Raw genomic sequence first — 16208 nt, forward strand, 5'->3', positions numbered from 1 at the left:
TGTGCAGAGAGACCTGGGTGTCCTTGTGCAGGAATCTCAAGGAGTTGGTTTGCAGGCAGTTAAGGCGGCAAATGGAATTCTGACCTTCAGTGCTAGAGGGATGGAGTTTAAAAACGGTGAGATTATGTTGCAGCTGTATAAGATGCTGGTGAGGCCACACCTGGAGTACTGTGTACAGTTGTGGTCTCCTTACTTGAGATATACTGGCACTGGAGGGGGTGCAGAGGAGATTCACTAGATTGATTCCAGAGTTGGGAGGATTGGCTTATGAGGAGAGACCGAGTAGACTGGGGCTATACTCATTGGAATTCAGAAGCATGAAGGGAGCTCTTATAGAAATATATAAGATTATGAAGGGAATAGATACAAACAGGGAAGTTGTTTCCACTTGCAGGTGAAACTAGAACTGGGGGCATAGCCTCAAAGCAGATTTAGGACTGAGTTGAGGAGGAACTTCTTCCCACAAAGGGTTGTGAATCTGTGGAATTCCCTGCCCAGTGAAGCACTTGAGGCTACCTCATTGAATGTTTTTAAGGCAAGGATAGATACATTTTTGAACATTAAAAGAACTAAGGGTTATGGTGAACGGGCGGCTAAGTGGAGCTGAGTCCACAAAAAGATCAACCATGATCTTACTGAATGACGGAGCAAGCTTGAAGGGCCAGATGGCCTACTCCTGCTCCGAGTTCTTATGTTCTTTATATCCTTTTGACCACTCCCAATGGCCATTTTAAGAGCAAAATGAAGTAATATTGCGTGTATTCGCCACAATGTAGGTTGTCCTTTAAAGATGTTCTTTAACAAGCCCTTATTTGGGTCAAATCATAAAGGTCCCAGACCCCAATCCCAAAAACTACACGACCATCCAACCTACAAAATCTTAAGTGTGGGGAAATATGTAGGGAAAAACAGTAGTATTTCACTGAGCTGAAGAGTACTGTATTTTCCATAACCTAGCAGGTCTGAATTGTTACTTAATAGCACACTTGATGTAACTTTATATTGACTTTTCATGGTATACAAACATCATAGATGTGAACAGGAAAGGAGGGCTGTGGTTTAAACTATATCCTGCCTCTCTTACTGTTGACTTAATTTTTATCATTTCTTTTCCCATCATTATTTTGTGTCTTGTAGCTTTTCCAGCAAAATATATCATAAAGACCTGCTCCAAAGTCTCAGTAAATGGTGCTGTATTGTCAACTCCACAAATGACTAGATGACCGATTTCCCTCCAATAGATTTATGTTCACCAATCCTTTCAGTGGTATAGTTAAAATGAGATGACGATATCATACTCTTTCAATCACACAGCATGTAGCAGCTGCAGTGCAAGACCATTACATCACTTGGGTGAACCACTGACATAAATGTTCACAAATTAATTCAAGTTACAATAGAAAGAAAAACTGCAAGGATCAAAATACAAAAATGCTGCAAATGAACAGCGTATCTCTAGGCACCTAAAACGGGTTAATATTTCAGCTGGGAGCTTTGATCAGAACTGACAGCAGGGAAGGAGATTCTATTTATAGTACTGATTGAAACAAACAAAAGCGAAAACAAACTCGTGTAGAGTTTTTACAATGGGGCAGCTAATAGATTCAGAAGACTGATATCAAATTTCCAAATGAAAGCAAGAGATCAAAGTTGTTCTAGATTATACAAAACTACAACGTTTGCAGGATTTTATTTTAAAATAAAACTACTCTTTCTGCATCTTTTTATTTGATCTGGAGAATAAAATGATTGTTCTAGCGTGGAATTCCATTATGATATATAGCAATTAAAATTACCAAAACTACTTCCAACACAAATATTCATGACAGCCTTTAACTAAATCTTTTACTGTTTATGCAATGTATACGTAGAAAAAAACTAAAAAAACAAGCAAATTAAAATGAATATTTGATCATTGTTCTTTGAAACTACACTTAGGAATCTGTAATGCATTAAATATGCATTTTCAAATACCAAACCACAACCGTCATAATACATTAAATTTTGGTGATGCAGTTAAAACAATCAACTCCCTCATACATTTCATTCTTGCTGGATATATACAGATTTAGCATCTATTTCGTCCGTAACCCCAATTAACGTTGCTGTGTTACATAATGGGGTTTGTGTATTTGTATTCTTGAAACAAGGCTATGGGCCAAGTGCTGTCAAGTGGGATTAGGTGGGCAGGTCAGGGCCTTTCATGCGTTGGTGTAGACTCGATAGGCTGAAGGGCCTCTTCTGTGATTCTGTGAACTGATCAGTCCAAATTTCATATACATAAAATAGGTATGAAGCATAACTTGAAGAGGTACAGAAAGTGCAAATCAAGTGCAAGGAAAGCAACTAGATTTACAAAATGGTATCAACAATCAACAAAATCTAAAAAAACGCTATCATGCATTTTTTAAAAAATAGGTTTACAATGGTTGCCACTGCCTTGAGCCCATGGGTGCCAGATCCACCTGTCAGCTAATGAGACAGGTTTGTGCGCTATAGCAGCCAGCAAGCATTTGTCCCTATGACTTTTAGATTTTGGAGGGAGGGAATTGGTAGGAAAACTGGCCAGACAGTGTCAGAATTTGCATTAAAATTTGTCACGTCCCACTATGCAAGTGTGACAGTGGAACATTTGAGAATGAAAATGTTCCATTGAAAATGAATGATTTTCATTTCCATTGAAGTAATTTTCTGGAGCAATAAAAGCATTTACATTAGTTTACTTTGCCTAAAGTATAAAAAGTTAAAGCATGATTTTTCACACCGTAAGATAGCTTGCCTTAAAAAAAAGTTGCTGTATGCAGGAGGTTGTTTGCAACAGATTACATAAGAAATTAAACGCTAAACAACATCACATTCTTAATACACATACTTGCAATGTATTCTGAACAGTTACAGAAACCGTCTTTTTATTTGTTTATACTGAATGCAAAAACACTTTCATTCACATTGCTATGATCCCTGTTGATGTTATTACAGAGCGGGAAGGTCCCATGACAATCTTCACACAAACAATAAAAGATTTACAGTTAAGGTATTCACAGAAAAAACTAAAAACAGTAAGCAATTTAAATTGAATATTTGATTGTTGTCCTTTGAAACTACACTTCGGAATCTGTAATGCATTAAATATGTGTTTTCAAATACCAAACCACAACCATAATAATAAGTTAATGAAATCCTGGCTCAGAAGTCCATAATTTTTAAGAAAACACACATGAACAGGCTTATGGGACTGCCAATTATCTTTTAAAAAGTTCGATTACGATACAGTACTCCTTCGCTCCCACTTACTTTCACAAACATAAGCAGATGATTTTAAGCATGGCAAAGATTACAATATAGCTCTTGTGCTATAGTGTTTTCTGTAAATACACAGCCCCTGTAAACCTACAGGCTAATTGCAGACACTCTTGGCTTCCCACTCTGAAACCAAGTGGGAAATGCCAACAAAACTTCTGTAGATTTCTCCTCAAATCCCTCCAAAAGATTATTATACTGTGAGCCATCAAGCCTCTGGCTTCCACGAGTGTCTTCTTCCAAACAAAGCTTTCCTCAGCTGTTTTCAGAAAGGATCCACTTCCAGGAGTTTCAACTCTTCTTTATTCCTCTGCCTTGAATTGTCATGTACATTCAAGTATCACAATCTCTCAGGTACTCAGCCATGCAGATATCTGGCTTTTCACTGGCCAACTTCATCAGATCTGCTTTTCAGCTCTGCTTTTAACTTCAATGAACAGTACCTTGCTCAAATTCCATTTTGTTTTTTTTTCCTTTTGATTTCAATCTTCCTGGAACTTTTCATTCCCAGGATTCAAGAACTATCTGTTCTTTAGTTAATGGGACTTGCTTTATTTCCATTACCTCATTGTCCTGCTTCTGGCCAAGTGCTAGAGCTGCTTCCTCTTGCTGCTAAGCTCCAATTGTTTCCCCTCTCGCTGCTAAGCTGCGACTGCCTCGAGTCCCATTAAAATCACATTCAAAAGATCTTTCCAATTTAAAGATGGCCGCTGTCACAAAGCAACAGCCCAGTTCTTCTCACTTTGCACACTGTAAACTCTCTCAACACAATAAACTCAAGAGTTTGAAATTAAATCAGAACCCTCATACATGCAAACACATTTCTTTAACATTAATCTACTGTTTTTGTGTAAGATTCAACTCCTTTAAATCTAAACTTTATTTCTAATATTCAATATAAACATAAGAACATAAGAAATAGGAGCAGGAGTAGGCCATCTAGCCCTTCAAGCCTGCCCCGCCATTCAATAAGATCATGGCTGATCTGTTGCTGCTCAGTTCCACTTTCCCGCTTTCTCCCCATAACCCTTAATCCCCTCTCTTATCAAAAACCCATCAACCCGCGTCTTAAAAATATTTAGCGAGGCAGCCTCCACCACTTCAACGGGCAGAGAATTCCAGAGATTCACCACCCTTTGAGTGAAGAAGTTCCTCCTCAACTCCGTTCTAAACCGCCCCCCTTTTATCTTGAGGCTGTGCCCCCTAGTCCTACTGTCTTTTTTGAGCGGGAAGAGTCTCTCCACCTCTATCCTATCCATCCCATTCATCATCTTATACGTCTCAATGAGATCTCCCCTCATTCTTCTAAACTCTAATGAGTACAAGCCCAGTTTATTCAGCCTCTCCTCATAGCTCAACTCCCTCAACTCCGGTATCAGCCTAGTAAACCTCCTCTGCACTCCCTCCAAGGCCAAAATATCTTTGTGCAGGTGCGGCGCCCAAAACTGCACACTACTCCAGCTGCGGCCTCACCAATGCCCTATACAGCTGCAGCAAGACCTCCCTACTTTTATATTCAATCCCCCTCGCTATGAAGGCCAGCATCCCATTTGCCTTCCTGACCACCTGCTGCACCTGCAAGCTGGGTTTTATACAGACCACCAAAAATATCTCTTTCTGACATCATAAACAGTTACAACTGCTAGAAGAATTGGATCATTAATATCCAGCACTATGTAGTGGGGGTGGGGGTTTAGTCATCTGGAAGTGCATGCAAAGCAAGTCCACGCCTGTAATGGGCTTGAACCTGATGACGTTGCTGGAGAAGGGCAGCCCAAAGTTGGGTTCTGGCCAACAAGAACTGAGTCTTTACCTTGAGCTCCCCAGCATTCTGGATTGCAAACACAGGCTCAAGAGTTTGCCCAATACTTTAAGTCCAAGTCATAAGTTTGGATATTTTGCACATATTACCTTTAGATTACTGTGCGTGTAACGAAGTGGGTCAAAGGTTAAATATTGTGGATGGAATTCTCCCAAAAAGTTCTAAGTGTTATAACAGACAATGGAGTGATCTGTGCCAGTCTCTTCAGCACGCTCCTCCACACTGCAGTCCTTCACTACTTTGTGCATTGAAAAAGCCTCCCCATAAAATATGTCGATATGGAGTCCCCAGGTGTGTGACTCACCCAAAGTGGCCGCAGCTGTGCGCCATTAACAAGGGGGCGCTTATTAATGGCGACAATCGACAATGGTTTCATGGTCATCAGTGGATTCTTAGTTCCAGATCTTTTAAAATTGAATTCAAATCCCACCATCTGCCATGGCAGAATTCAAACCTGACTCCCCTGAGTTTCTGAGTTTCTGGATTAATCATACAGCAATAATACCACTAGATCATCATCTCCATTTAGACCTTTCTCAAGTGCCAAAGTGCCCTGGCCAACTTGTCTCTCCCTTGCACATACCCATTGTCTTCTACTGCATGAGCAATGCCCTCCCGAATTCCCCCCTTCCTGATACAGATGCATCTCACAGGCAGCAGGTTGAACTGGGTAGCACAGCTATGTCTGTAACACCTGAAAGCTGCCTGGGACTCCAAGATTCCAGGAATATCTGCCAAAGGCATCAAAGGTCATAGGCACAGAACACAGCTGACCATTTCCACTTCTGATGTGTATCCTGGGGACCATCTAGATATTGCAGTAGGCCCCTGTAAAATTAAGTTCTACGGTCATCAAGAGGTTACGGGTGAATGCAGACACTGTAGTTAGGGATAGAATGCACTGCAAATAATAACAATTAAAGATTCTTGCACCCCACACCATGACTCCTGCTTATGACCCACCTCCCACAGGGGGCTTTGCATCCCATCTACACCAATATTGGCATGTAGAACTCAGAAGTCGTCCTTTGGCTCACTGAATCTGAACTGACAATAACCATGACTCAAATCGTGCAAATCCATTCTCCCAGCGCCTGTGCCATATCCTTGGATTCCATAGTACTCCCAAGCACTCAAATACATTGCAAGGTAACTGGTCCCTACTGCCATCCCATTCAAACGTTTATTAGGATAGCCATAGGCTACTAAGTGAACAGATTTCCTTTCTTGTCAAATCATCCAGCAAAAACTCATGCACCACAAATATGGACATTAGTTAAAAGCACAACTTAACTTTTCTTCACCCGAATGGTACAAACTCAATATTTTGCTCCAGTCCTAATATGCTACATCTGTATAGGCATGTTTCTGCATTTGCTTGATACAAAGTTCTTATAGGAACAAAAAGGACACAGGTGAGATAAGAGGAGGATTGTTCTTTCCACCAAGATGGAGAGAGACATCTTGCTCTCTCTAGAAAAACTTTACTACAGTCAGACTGTTATTGCTTCTACTTCTACTGCTAACTGTCTACCACTATCCGTGTCAGGTAACCAGAGCAACACCTATACCAAAGGTATCACCTTCCTCTTCTGAGGGTTAAATCTGATAGATGTGCAGTTCTAAGCCTATCAGGATTGAGGTGTCATATCAGCAGTGACTAGTGGCACTGCCAATACAGAGATGCCAGCAGCTGTCAGTGCAGAATTTCAGTCTGGCATTGGGCTTGATTTCTGCTCTGCAAAGGGCACGATATACACGTTGGCCAAATGCTGTCCAAGAATTCCCAACTCTCAAAAGATTTCATCAGGCCTCTTGAAAATGTTCAATGCTAGGTTCCCACTATTCTTCCAGCCAGTGGAGCAAACCATGCCTTAACATCTTAAAACAACAAAGAGGCATGGTAACTCCAGTTGATTTGGGAACTCCAGGAAACCAGTGTCCTGGACGGGAGATCTGTTCAGCTCAAGGAGTTTGAGCTTTGGGTTTCAGGGCTTGATCAACAGATGGCATCAATGCAAAATATTTGCAAGGCAGAGAAAAAGGTTAGCACCGTTTTGGATGTGGTCACCCTGTATTTCCTAACTAGGACTGTGCAGACAGAGGGGGAAAATAGGGTGACCACCAGGCAGTCAAGGAGAGCCAGGAGTTACTAAGCACATCTTGCTCTATAAACAGCATTCAGCTCTGAATGCTGGTGAAAGTAGTGATCCCTCTGAGGAATGTAACAGAGATAAGCACATGATATCACAGCTAATTCAGTTGTACAGTGGGGACAGGAGGAAGTTTGGCAAAGTGATAGCGTTATGAGATTCTGTAGTCGTCAGGGAAAATGTTTCTGCAACTGTGAAGGTGGGATGGAAGTGAACATCCATATCAGTACCAATAACTTATGTAAAAAGAGGGATGAGGTGCTGTAGGCATATTTTTGAGAACAAAGAACAGCACAGCACAGGAAACAGGCCCTTCGGCCCTACAAGCCCGTGCCACCCATTTTAACACAGTGAGTGCCCCACTCAAGTCCCTCATCGCTGCTCCTGTCCACCTCCAGTGGAGCTCCACAATAAAGGGGGTGGAAATTTAGGAAATTGTATGTACGCCAGATTAAGGAGAAAAAAACTGGCAGGACCTCAAAGAGCTGGAAATCTCCATATTATTCCCGGTGTCAAGCAATGGTGGGTATAAAAATAGGAAAAAAAAAGAGCTGATAAAGTGGGTTGGAAAAGAAGGAGGTTTTTGATTTCTCAGGCCATAGAACCAGTTCTGGAGAGATGAGATTTACCTTAACTCTGTTCAGTTTCAATTTATTTCCCTAAAGGATGGGGATTTTTCTTCAATCGTTTACAGGATTATGGCCAGTATTTATTGCCCATCCCAAGGTAGTGGCGAGCTGCTTTCTTGAAATGCTGCAGTCACTGTGGTATACAAGTACATTGAGGTCAATGTACAGTGTTATTCAGTAGGGAATTCCAGCATTTTGACCCAGCGACAGTAAGGGAACAGCAACGTATTTCCAAGTCAGATGGTGAGCAACTTGGAGGGGAAACTCAAGTTATGCTCCCACGTATCTGTTCTGTTTCTCTTGCTTGACTTTAATTTCTGCACTTTGCAAATTCTGCTTGACTATCAACCTGACATCCATTACATGAACCCTTTCTCTGCTTCATCTTATTCCCTAACTTCTTTGCCATCCAGAGAGCTCTGATTTTTGTTCTCCTACCTCACACTCCCACAAAAGGAGTCATGCTCTGTTTTCCTATGTGTGCACGTTATACTTAATTTAGATCTCACTGTACTGATACCCATCCATACCTTAATAATTCTTATTCTAGCTCTCCCAAGTCTTTGTACATCTTATTTATTCTGTCAAATGATGTATCTTGGTTCCCATTCTATTGCCAACTTAACTTAAACCCTCCTCTTATTGCTGACTACCACACAGAGCAGATCAAATGCTCGGAATTCTGCGGCGAGTAACTCACTGCCTGACTCCCCAAAGCCTGTCCACCATCTACAAGGCACAAACCAGGAGTGTAACAGAATATTCTCCACTTAGCTAGATGAGTGCAACTCCAACAAACTCAAGAAGCACAACATTAAGTGGGGCAAAACCGCCTGCTTGATTGCTCCTTCTTCCACAAACATTCAATCCCTCTACCACTGAAACAGTGGCCGCAGAGAGTATCACCTACAATATGCACTGTAGGAAATCACCAAGGTTCCTTGATGCACTCTTTCAAACCCACAATCACTACCAAACTCCAATCTCCAGTGACCTCTGCGTGGTGTGCCCCATTCCGACCCACTTGCCTCTCTCTTGGGATCCAATTATGACCTCAGATGAAGGCACCCGTCATATCAGTAGTGACCACTGTGCTGGGTGGCAGAGAGACAATGAACCAAAGACTGTCAGCTAAAACAAAGGAAAGCAAAAGTATCCATCTCAATAGAAAAGGTCTGAAAGACCATGGGGAAAAAGGTGGGGGAGTGGGACTAGCTGAGTTGCTCTTGCAAAGAGCCAACACAGACAATCTGAACAGCCTCTACAGTTTTATAGCTGACCACTATATTCCATAGTCAGTTTTAAGTTGCACTCTGAGGAGTGGTACGTGTACTGAAAGTTACAAGCGCTGGAGTAATTAAGTGTAGAGGTAACAAAATGAGGATTTCAGAAGCAGACGTTCAAAGGATGGAAGGAAATAAGATGAGGTACTTGTTTTTAAAAAGACCTAAGAACTAAAGTAAAGAGCTACATTTCTGAAGACACTGATTGAAACGACAGCGAGAGCGAAAGGAATTAATGCATTTAAGGAAGTACTGAAGCCTATATATGAGGGGCAAACTGTTGCGATCTCCCAGCAGACAGCAGGATAGCTGGTCAGAACTCCCAGAAAACACTGTATGAACAAGCCAGACTCGAAGAATCAGTTACTATCAGCTTCAAAGGTCACCCCAAGAGAAAAAAGGCACTGTCTGGTCAAAGTTACAAGAAAGCCATAGATTTTAAAATCTATAGGGATAGTTGCTGAACTGAAAAGTGAAGGTTGGTTTTGAGGGTATTTAAAGTTGAAATCTTTTGGAACTATTTGAAGCATTGTTTACTGTGTGAAGTCATTCTTGTGTTTAAATGTAATTTTCTTATTTTTTGCTTTATTTTCTTAATAAACATATACATTGCTATAAAATCATTCCAAGCAGACTGGGGCAGAATTTTCTGATTTCAGAACCTCTTCTCATATTCAACAAATTGCCAAAACCATTTTGGCAACTGTTTCAAGTTTCCCTGAGTGATTTGGACAATCTGAATTTCACCATCAGCCATAACATAACACTTGTTGCATCAATTTTAATTTTGCATTTCCCTTGCATTTGTCAATTCTTTAACTCCGTGCTGGCTCACATTGCATGAAACAGGATTAACACCTTTTATAAAAATGAGTTTTCTTACCTTCATTATCAATCCACTTCAGTGTAATAGGCTGATCCTGTTGTAAACTACACATATCCCTCACTTCAGAACACATTCCATCATAAGTGATTGCAGGATCAAGGTCTGTGATGAGTATGTCCCTGTTGAGAACAAAAGTATTCTGTAAACTGAGTCTGTGCCTTTACATGCCCTGTTTGTGATTAGGACTCCCTACCCAGGGAGTCCCAGGCAAAAGCCCTGAAAGCTAGTGGCGTTTGCTACCAAATAAATCTGTTGGACTTTAACCTGGTGTTATGAGACTTCTTACTGAGAACAAAAGATATAGCAATCTAGAGATGAACAGTTTCACAATTCCTACATTACTTTCCTAATGAAAGCCCCCATTTTTACATCTGAAAACATACTTCAAGTACAATGAAGAAGTGAAACACATTAAAAACTTACTGTTAATGGATTTCTCCCATCTATGAACATTTGTCAACAAACTACTTAGGGATATTAAGCTACAGAAACAACATTGTGTACATTTTACTAACTACACATTCTCCATGTCTGCATGGGTTTTCCACAGGTGTGCCAATTTCCTCCCACACTCCAAAGATGTGTGGATTAGCCATGGTAAATTTCCCCTTAGTGTCAGGGTGGCTAGCAGGGTAAATACATGGTGTTATCGGGATAGGGCCTGAGTGGTCTTGTCAGTGTAGACACGATGGGCTGAATGGCCTCATTCTGCACTGTAGGAATTCTATGCCATGAAATAATAATTGGAGTGAACATCCCAATTACAGTGTTTTTAGAATTACACAATCCTGAATGAGAGTTAGAGGACATCTTTAATTTACTGCTTTAAGTGTGCAAAAGCTTCAACCTTGAGGAAAATACAACATGTAAGAAAAAGACAAAATTAATAAAAACATCTTTTGGTGTGAAAGAAGTCAAACAGGCTGGGTCAGGTCCAGTCTGTCTGCATAGAACGTAGAATAGTACAGCACACTACAAGCCCTTCAGCCCTCGATGTTGTGCTGAGCTTTGTCCAAACCCAAGATCAACCCACTCCCTATCATTCTGGTGTGTTCCACGTGCCTATCCAATAACCACTTGAAAGTTCCTAAAGTGTCCGACTCCACTATCATAGCAGGCAGTGCATTCCACACCCCAACCACTCAGTGAAGAATCTACCTCGGACATCCCTCCTTTATCTCCCACCATGAACCTTTATAGTTATGCCCCCTAGTAACAGCTACATCCACCCTGAGGAAATAGTCTCTGAACGTCCAGTCTATCCATCCCTCTCACCATCTTATAAACATCTATTAAGTCACCTCTCATTCTCCTCCGCTCTAAAGAGAAAAGCCCCAGCTTTTCCTCATAAGACCTACCCTCCAAACTAGGCAGCATCCTGGTAAATCTCCTCTGCACTTTCTCCAATGCTTCCACATCCTTCTTAGTGGGGTGACTAGAACTGCACACAATATTCCAAATGTGGTCTCACCAAGGTCCTGTATAGTTGCAGCATAACCCCGCAATTCTTCAACCCAAACCCCCTGTTAATAAACGATAACACACTAAGCCTTCTTCACGGCTCTAGCCACTTGAATGGCAACCTTCAGAGATCTGTGGATATGAACCCCAATGTCTATATTTGGTTAGCAGATTGCTTCAGCAGTAAGTACAAGGAGACTATCATTTGCCTCAACACAAGTGTACAATAATACAGAAAATTAGAGATATGGTTTGGTTTCTCATTTCTAGCCAATGATCTCTATTGAGACAGCATTTATGGTAGCCACTGAATAAGTACATGCAGATACCCCCCATTCAACCCAAATCAAACCAGTTGCCAATATTCAGCGCGTTGACTCAGGTACCAAAATTAGTCACATGGACAAGCTGGGAGAGAACTTCCGCTACACATATACATAATAATAACTAGGCAGAATCAATGTGATTTTTGTGAAAGGTTCTTGAGAATGTAACTACAAGGGTGGATAAAGGGGAATCAGTGGATGTGTTTAGATTTCCAAAAAGACATTCAATAAGATGTAACAAAAAGGTTACTGCACATAGTAAGAGCTCATAGCGTTGAGGTTGCTTTATTAGCATGGATAGAGGACTGGTTAACTAACAAGAAACAAACATTAGGAATAAATGCATCATTTTTAGGTTGGTAAACTGTAACAGCTAAGAGTGTCGCAGGGACGGGTGCTGGGGCCTCAACTATTTAGGATCCATGACTTGGATGAAGAGACCAATTGTAACCAAATTTGCTGATGATACAAAGATGAAGGGGAAAGCAAGCTATGAGGAGGATCTGAAGAGAATTCCAGAGATTCACCACCCTCTGAGCAAAGAAATTTCTACACACAAAGGTAGAGCAGGTTGTGCTCATATTGAAACATAAGATTCCAAGGGGACTTGGCAAAGTAGATGCTGAGAGGATATTTCCCCTTGAGGGGGAAATCTAGAACAAAGGAGCACAATTTCAAAATATGGTGCTCCCATTTAAGTTGAAGATGAGACCAAATTTCTTCTTGCAGAGGGTGATGTATGTTTGGAATTGTCTCCCCCAATGAGTGGCTGGGTCATTGAATATATTCACAGTCAAGTTGAACACAATTTTTGATTGACAAGGTAATCAAGGATTATGGGGACAGGCAGGAAAGTGGAGTTAAATCAAATCAACCATAATTTTATTGACTGACAGGGGAAGCTTGAAGAGTCAAATGGCCTACAGCTTTTTATGTTTCTTTCTACGGAACATCACAAAAGATGGAAGAAATTAAGAATAGTGACAGTGCCTGGGCACAACATTAGTCATCCCACTTTCTTCCAACCACATTATAGTCCACTGCAACAAAACAAAACATGGGAAACAGTGACAAATAGCCAATAGCTGTATGTACAGACTAAGCTATCAAACCACTATTGGCTTTATGGATTACCAGAGTACAAACCTGAATAACTGACAAAGTTCACTAAAATTTAAGTTACCTTTTAAGGTCTCAACGCATAACATTCAAACACTCAATGAAGAGGACAGATTGCCTGTCTTGGAATAACTGGGTTACACAAGTGTAATTCACCAATATGAGGAAAACCAGTGAATGAAACTTCTATCCTATCTATTTTGCAGATAAAGTAGCTGTGGGGGTGAGGGGTGGGAAAGGAGGGAGAAAAATGAGCAGTTTTCTTGAAGGTGAGGGATGTCAGTGCAGTAAAATGTAATTGTCTACTTTTGGCAAACAAGCAGTCCTAATTCAGGTAAGCATCAGTCTAATGAATAAAGCTTGCTCTTGTTGTAAAATCAGTCTGTTTTAACCCTTACACAGTGGACAAATAACTGAGTAGACGTCTTACTAGTGCAAACAATATTTATTTAAACCCACACAATCAATAATCACCCACCCGACCAACAATAAGTTATCTTACAGAAAATACTAGAACTCAAGTACAATACAAGGCCTTGACTTAACTTTGCATGACTAACAAGTACCCAAACAGATATTGGCCTTTATCTGTGCGCTGGTCTTGGTAGCTGTCTGCGTAGTCTGATCCTTTGGTCTGATGTGGCACTCTGGCTCTGATCTTCTTTTCCTTCCTTCTCAGGTGTGGTGGTTCTCCATCGTTGTAGCTCGTTTGTGGGGTCAGAGAGAGAGAGAGATTCCTGGTTGTGCAGCACCCTTTATACCCCGTTTGGTTATTACCAATCAATCAGGACTTGATCACCCTGATCGATAAGAGTCCAATCAGGTGCTACCACACCGATCTCTGGGTGTGTCCCCAGCAGCCATGCCTGTAGGTGTTGTAGGCACATAGGTCATATACCTTCCTCCTAAATAAGGATTCACAGTGCCCCTATGTCTGGCACACAACCCAGTGTGACCAGAAAGTCTGTTCCATCCTGGAGATGGCCCATATCCTGTGTATTCACTGATCAGGGTTGCAGCCTGTTTGTCTGTCTTTAAACTGCAGCCTGTCGGTTTAGTTTCTTGCCCAATTGTCCCAGAGTGCTTTACAAAACGCCATTTTAGATTGCCTGTTTGACTACACTCTCATCAGGCCCAACGTATATATCGAAGCAGGAAGTGCGTTCCAAATTCAAGGTGAATTTGCTACGGAATTGTCTTTTAATTCTCAACTACACCATTATCTCCATGATAATAAAATTTTTCTAATATTCTGTCTTGGCTAAAGCTTAAGTTTCTCCAGTTAAAATTAGAAGAATCAAGCCCATCATTTTTAGTCTACACCACTAACACTGGCACCAACCCTTCACAACCTCTGTCTTGTTGAGTGATGAATTGTTTTTAACCACATTAAAAATATCACCTACCTTCAACTCTACAGCCACCACTAACTACCTCAGCTGTTGAAACCCTCACTTCAGATTTGATTAGTACTGCTCACCATAAATTTCAAGTCATTCAAAATTTTGACACCTGTCCAAAACAAAATCCCATTTATCCATTCAGCCCATCCTCTCTAATCTACATCAAGATATTTTAGGACTGGAAGCCAAATTTAAAATTCTAGTTCTCAAATCTGTTGGTAGTGCAGACCCTTCTCAGTTCTGCAACCAGTGCAACCTTAGACCTTCCTGCCCCAAATTCTCTGTTACTACAATATTGATTTATAACCCATTATTGGCAGCTATAGAATTCTCCCTAAATTCTTCCACGCAACAAATTGCATCTCATTACGTTAAAAGCAGTACAAATCTTGCAAGGTGTTTTACTGGAGCATTTAATCAAAAAACTTTGACACCAAGCATTATAAGGAGGCACATCAGGGTAGATGTCCAAAGCTCTGACAAAACGACAGCTTTAAAAGGACTGGAAAAAAGAGGAAAGAGAAGCCAGGAGGTTTAGGATGATAATTCCAGAGATTAAGACCTTGGCGACTGAAGGTATAAGCAGATAATTATGAAATGATTAAAATCAGGAATGCTTTTGAGGGCAGAATTGGAGGAGCATTGGTATCTTGGAGGTTATAGCACTGAAGGTCAGAGGGATATGAAAACAAGGATGAGAATTTCAAAATTGATGTGCTATTTAACCAGAAGCCAATCTAAATCAGTGATATCAGATGTAATGGATAAACATCTGCAACGAGCTACTGACAGCAAGGTTTATGATGAGTTTAAGTTTATGGACAGTGGAAGACAGAGAAGGCAGAAGCATGTTAAAAAAGTTATGCTTAGAGACAAAGACAGCATGGATGAAAGCTTCAATAGATCAGCTGAAGCAAAAGAGGAATTGGGTATTGTGAACTTAGTACAATTAGATGGCCTTAGAGATGGTGCAGAAGATCAGCCTGGGATCATAGGAGACACCAAAATCATGAAGTTTGGTTCTGCTTCAGACAGAAGCGGACAGACAATGGAGTTTGTGGCAGGGATCAGTGGCAATGGTTGCCACCTCCCATTCTTCCTTGAAACCCATCTCTTCAACCAAGCTATCTTTCCTATTTTTGTTCTATGTAACTGTTTTTCCTTTACATTTATTTTTTCTCTATTAAATGTACCACATCAATGCAAGTTGCATTTTTCTCTGATACCTTGTGAAAATTTTCCAAAAGTTGATGTAAACTACATTTCTTATATCATCTCCTTTTTGACATTTCTCAAGATTGATCAATATGACTTGTCCCTCAATTTCTTGTACCGACTGCTATGAGTAACAAATTTCTTCAAGTATTTAGTAATTACAGTCCATATTTGTACTAGTAGATTAGTAGCACAACATGCAAAGACCCATGATATCCTAGCTGAGGTCAGTCTCTTATTTTTGCCCTAAGATGTTGCATTCACCACCCTCAAGTTGTCAAAATTTTCCTTTCCACTGAATTTTGGGAAGTTATATTCTCAGCCTCCATCATTTCTTCCCTAGATTCTCTTGGAACCCTTGAATCTTTAAACCAATGTTTCCATAATTTGTCAAAATTTATGGTTGAATAGCCCCTTTCGCTGTTAATTCTACACAAACTCAAGGTGCAATCTAACCCCTCTGAAAAGCAAGGCTATTTGCGCCATTAATTCACTCTCCACCACAAAGTTCCCTCCATTTTTCAGTTGCATTTTTCCAACTTAACTGCTCTCTTCATTCCCCTGGTTTTCAATTTACTACCTGTCTAATACTTTAAATTCAGATTCCAGGA

The 16208-nt window shown here is 40.7% G+C and overlaps 1 protein-coding gene across 2 annotated transcripts in view; it reads right to left on the reverse strand.

Annotated features, from left to right (window-relative positions):
• The window catches only part of prkcz (protein kinase C, zeta), a 480227-nt gene that overhangs the window by 403887 nt on the left and 60132 nt on the right, over positions 1–16208 (reverse strand). For both annotated transcript variants that reach the window (XM_080182477.1, XM_080182476.1), the window contains exon 2: positions 10071–10192. In XM_080182477.1, the coding sequence (XP_080038603.1) occupies positions 10071–10192 (122 nt within the window). The remainder of the gene's footprint in view (positions 1–10070; positions 10193–16208) is intronic.

The sequence above is a fragment of the Carcharhinus amblyrhynchos genome, unplaced genomic scaffold, assembly GCF_965287045.1.
Source record: "Carcharhinus amblyrhynchos unplaced genomic scaffold, sCarAmb.v2.hapA scaffold_56, whole genome shotgun sequence".
NCBI lineage: Eukaryota > Metazoa > Chordata > Chondrichthyes > Carcharhiniformes > Carcharhinidae > Carcharhinus > Carcharhinus amblyrhynchos.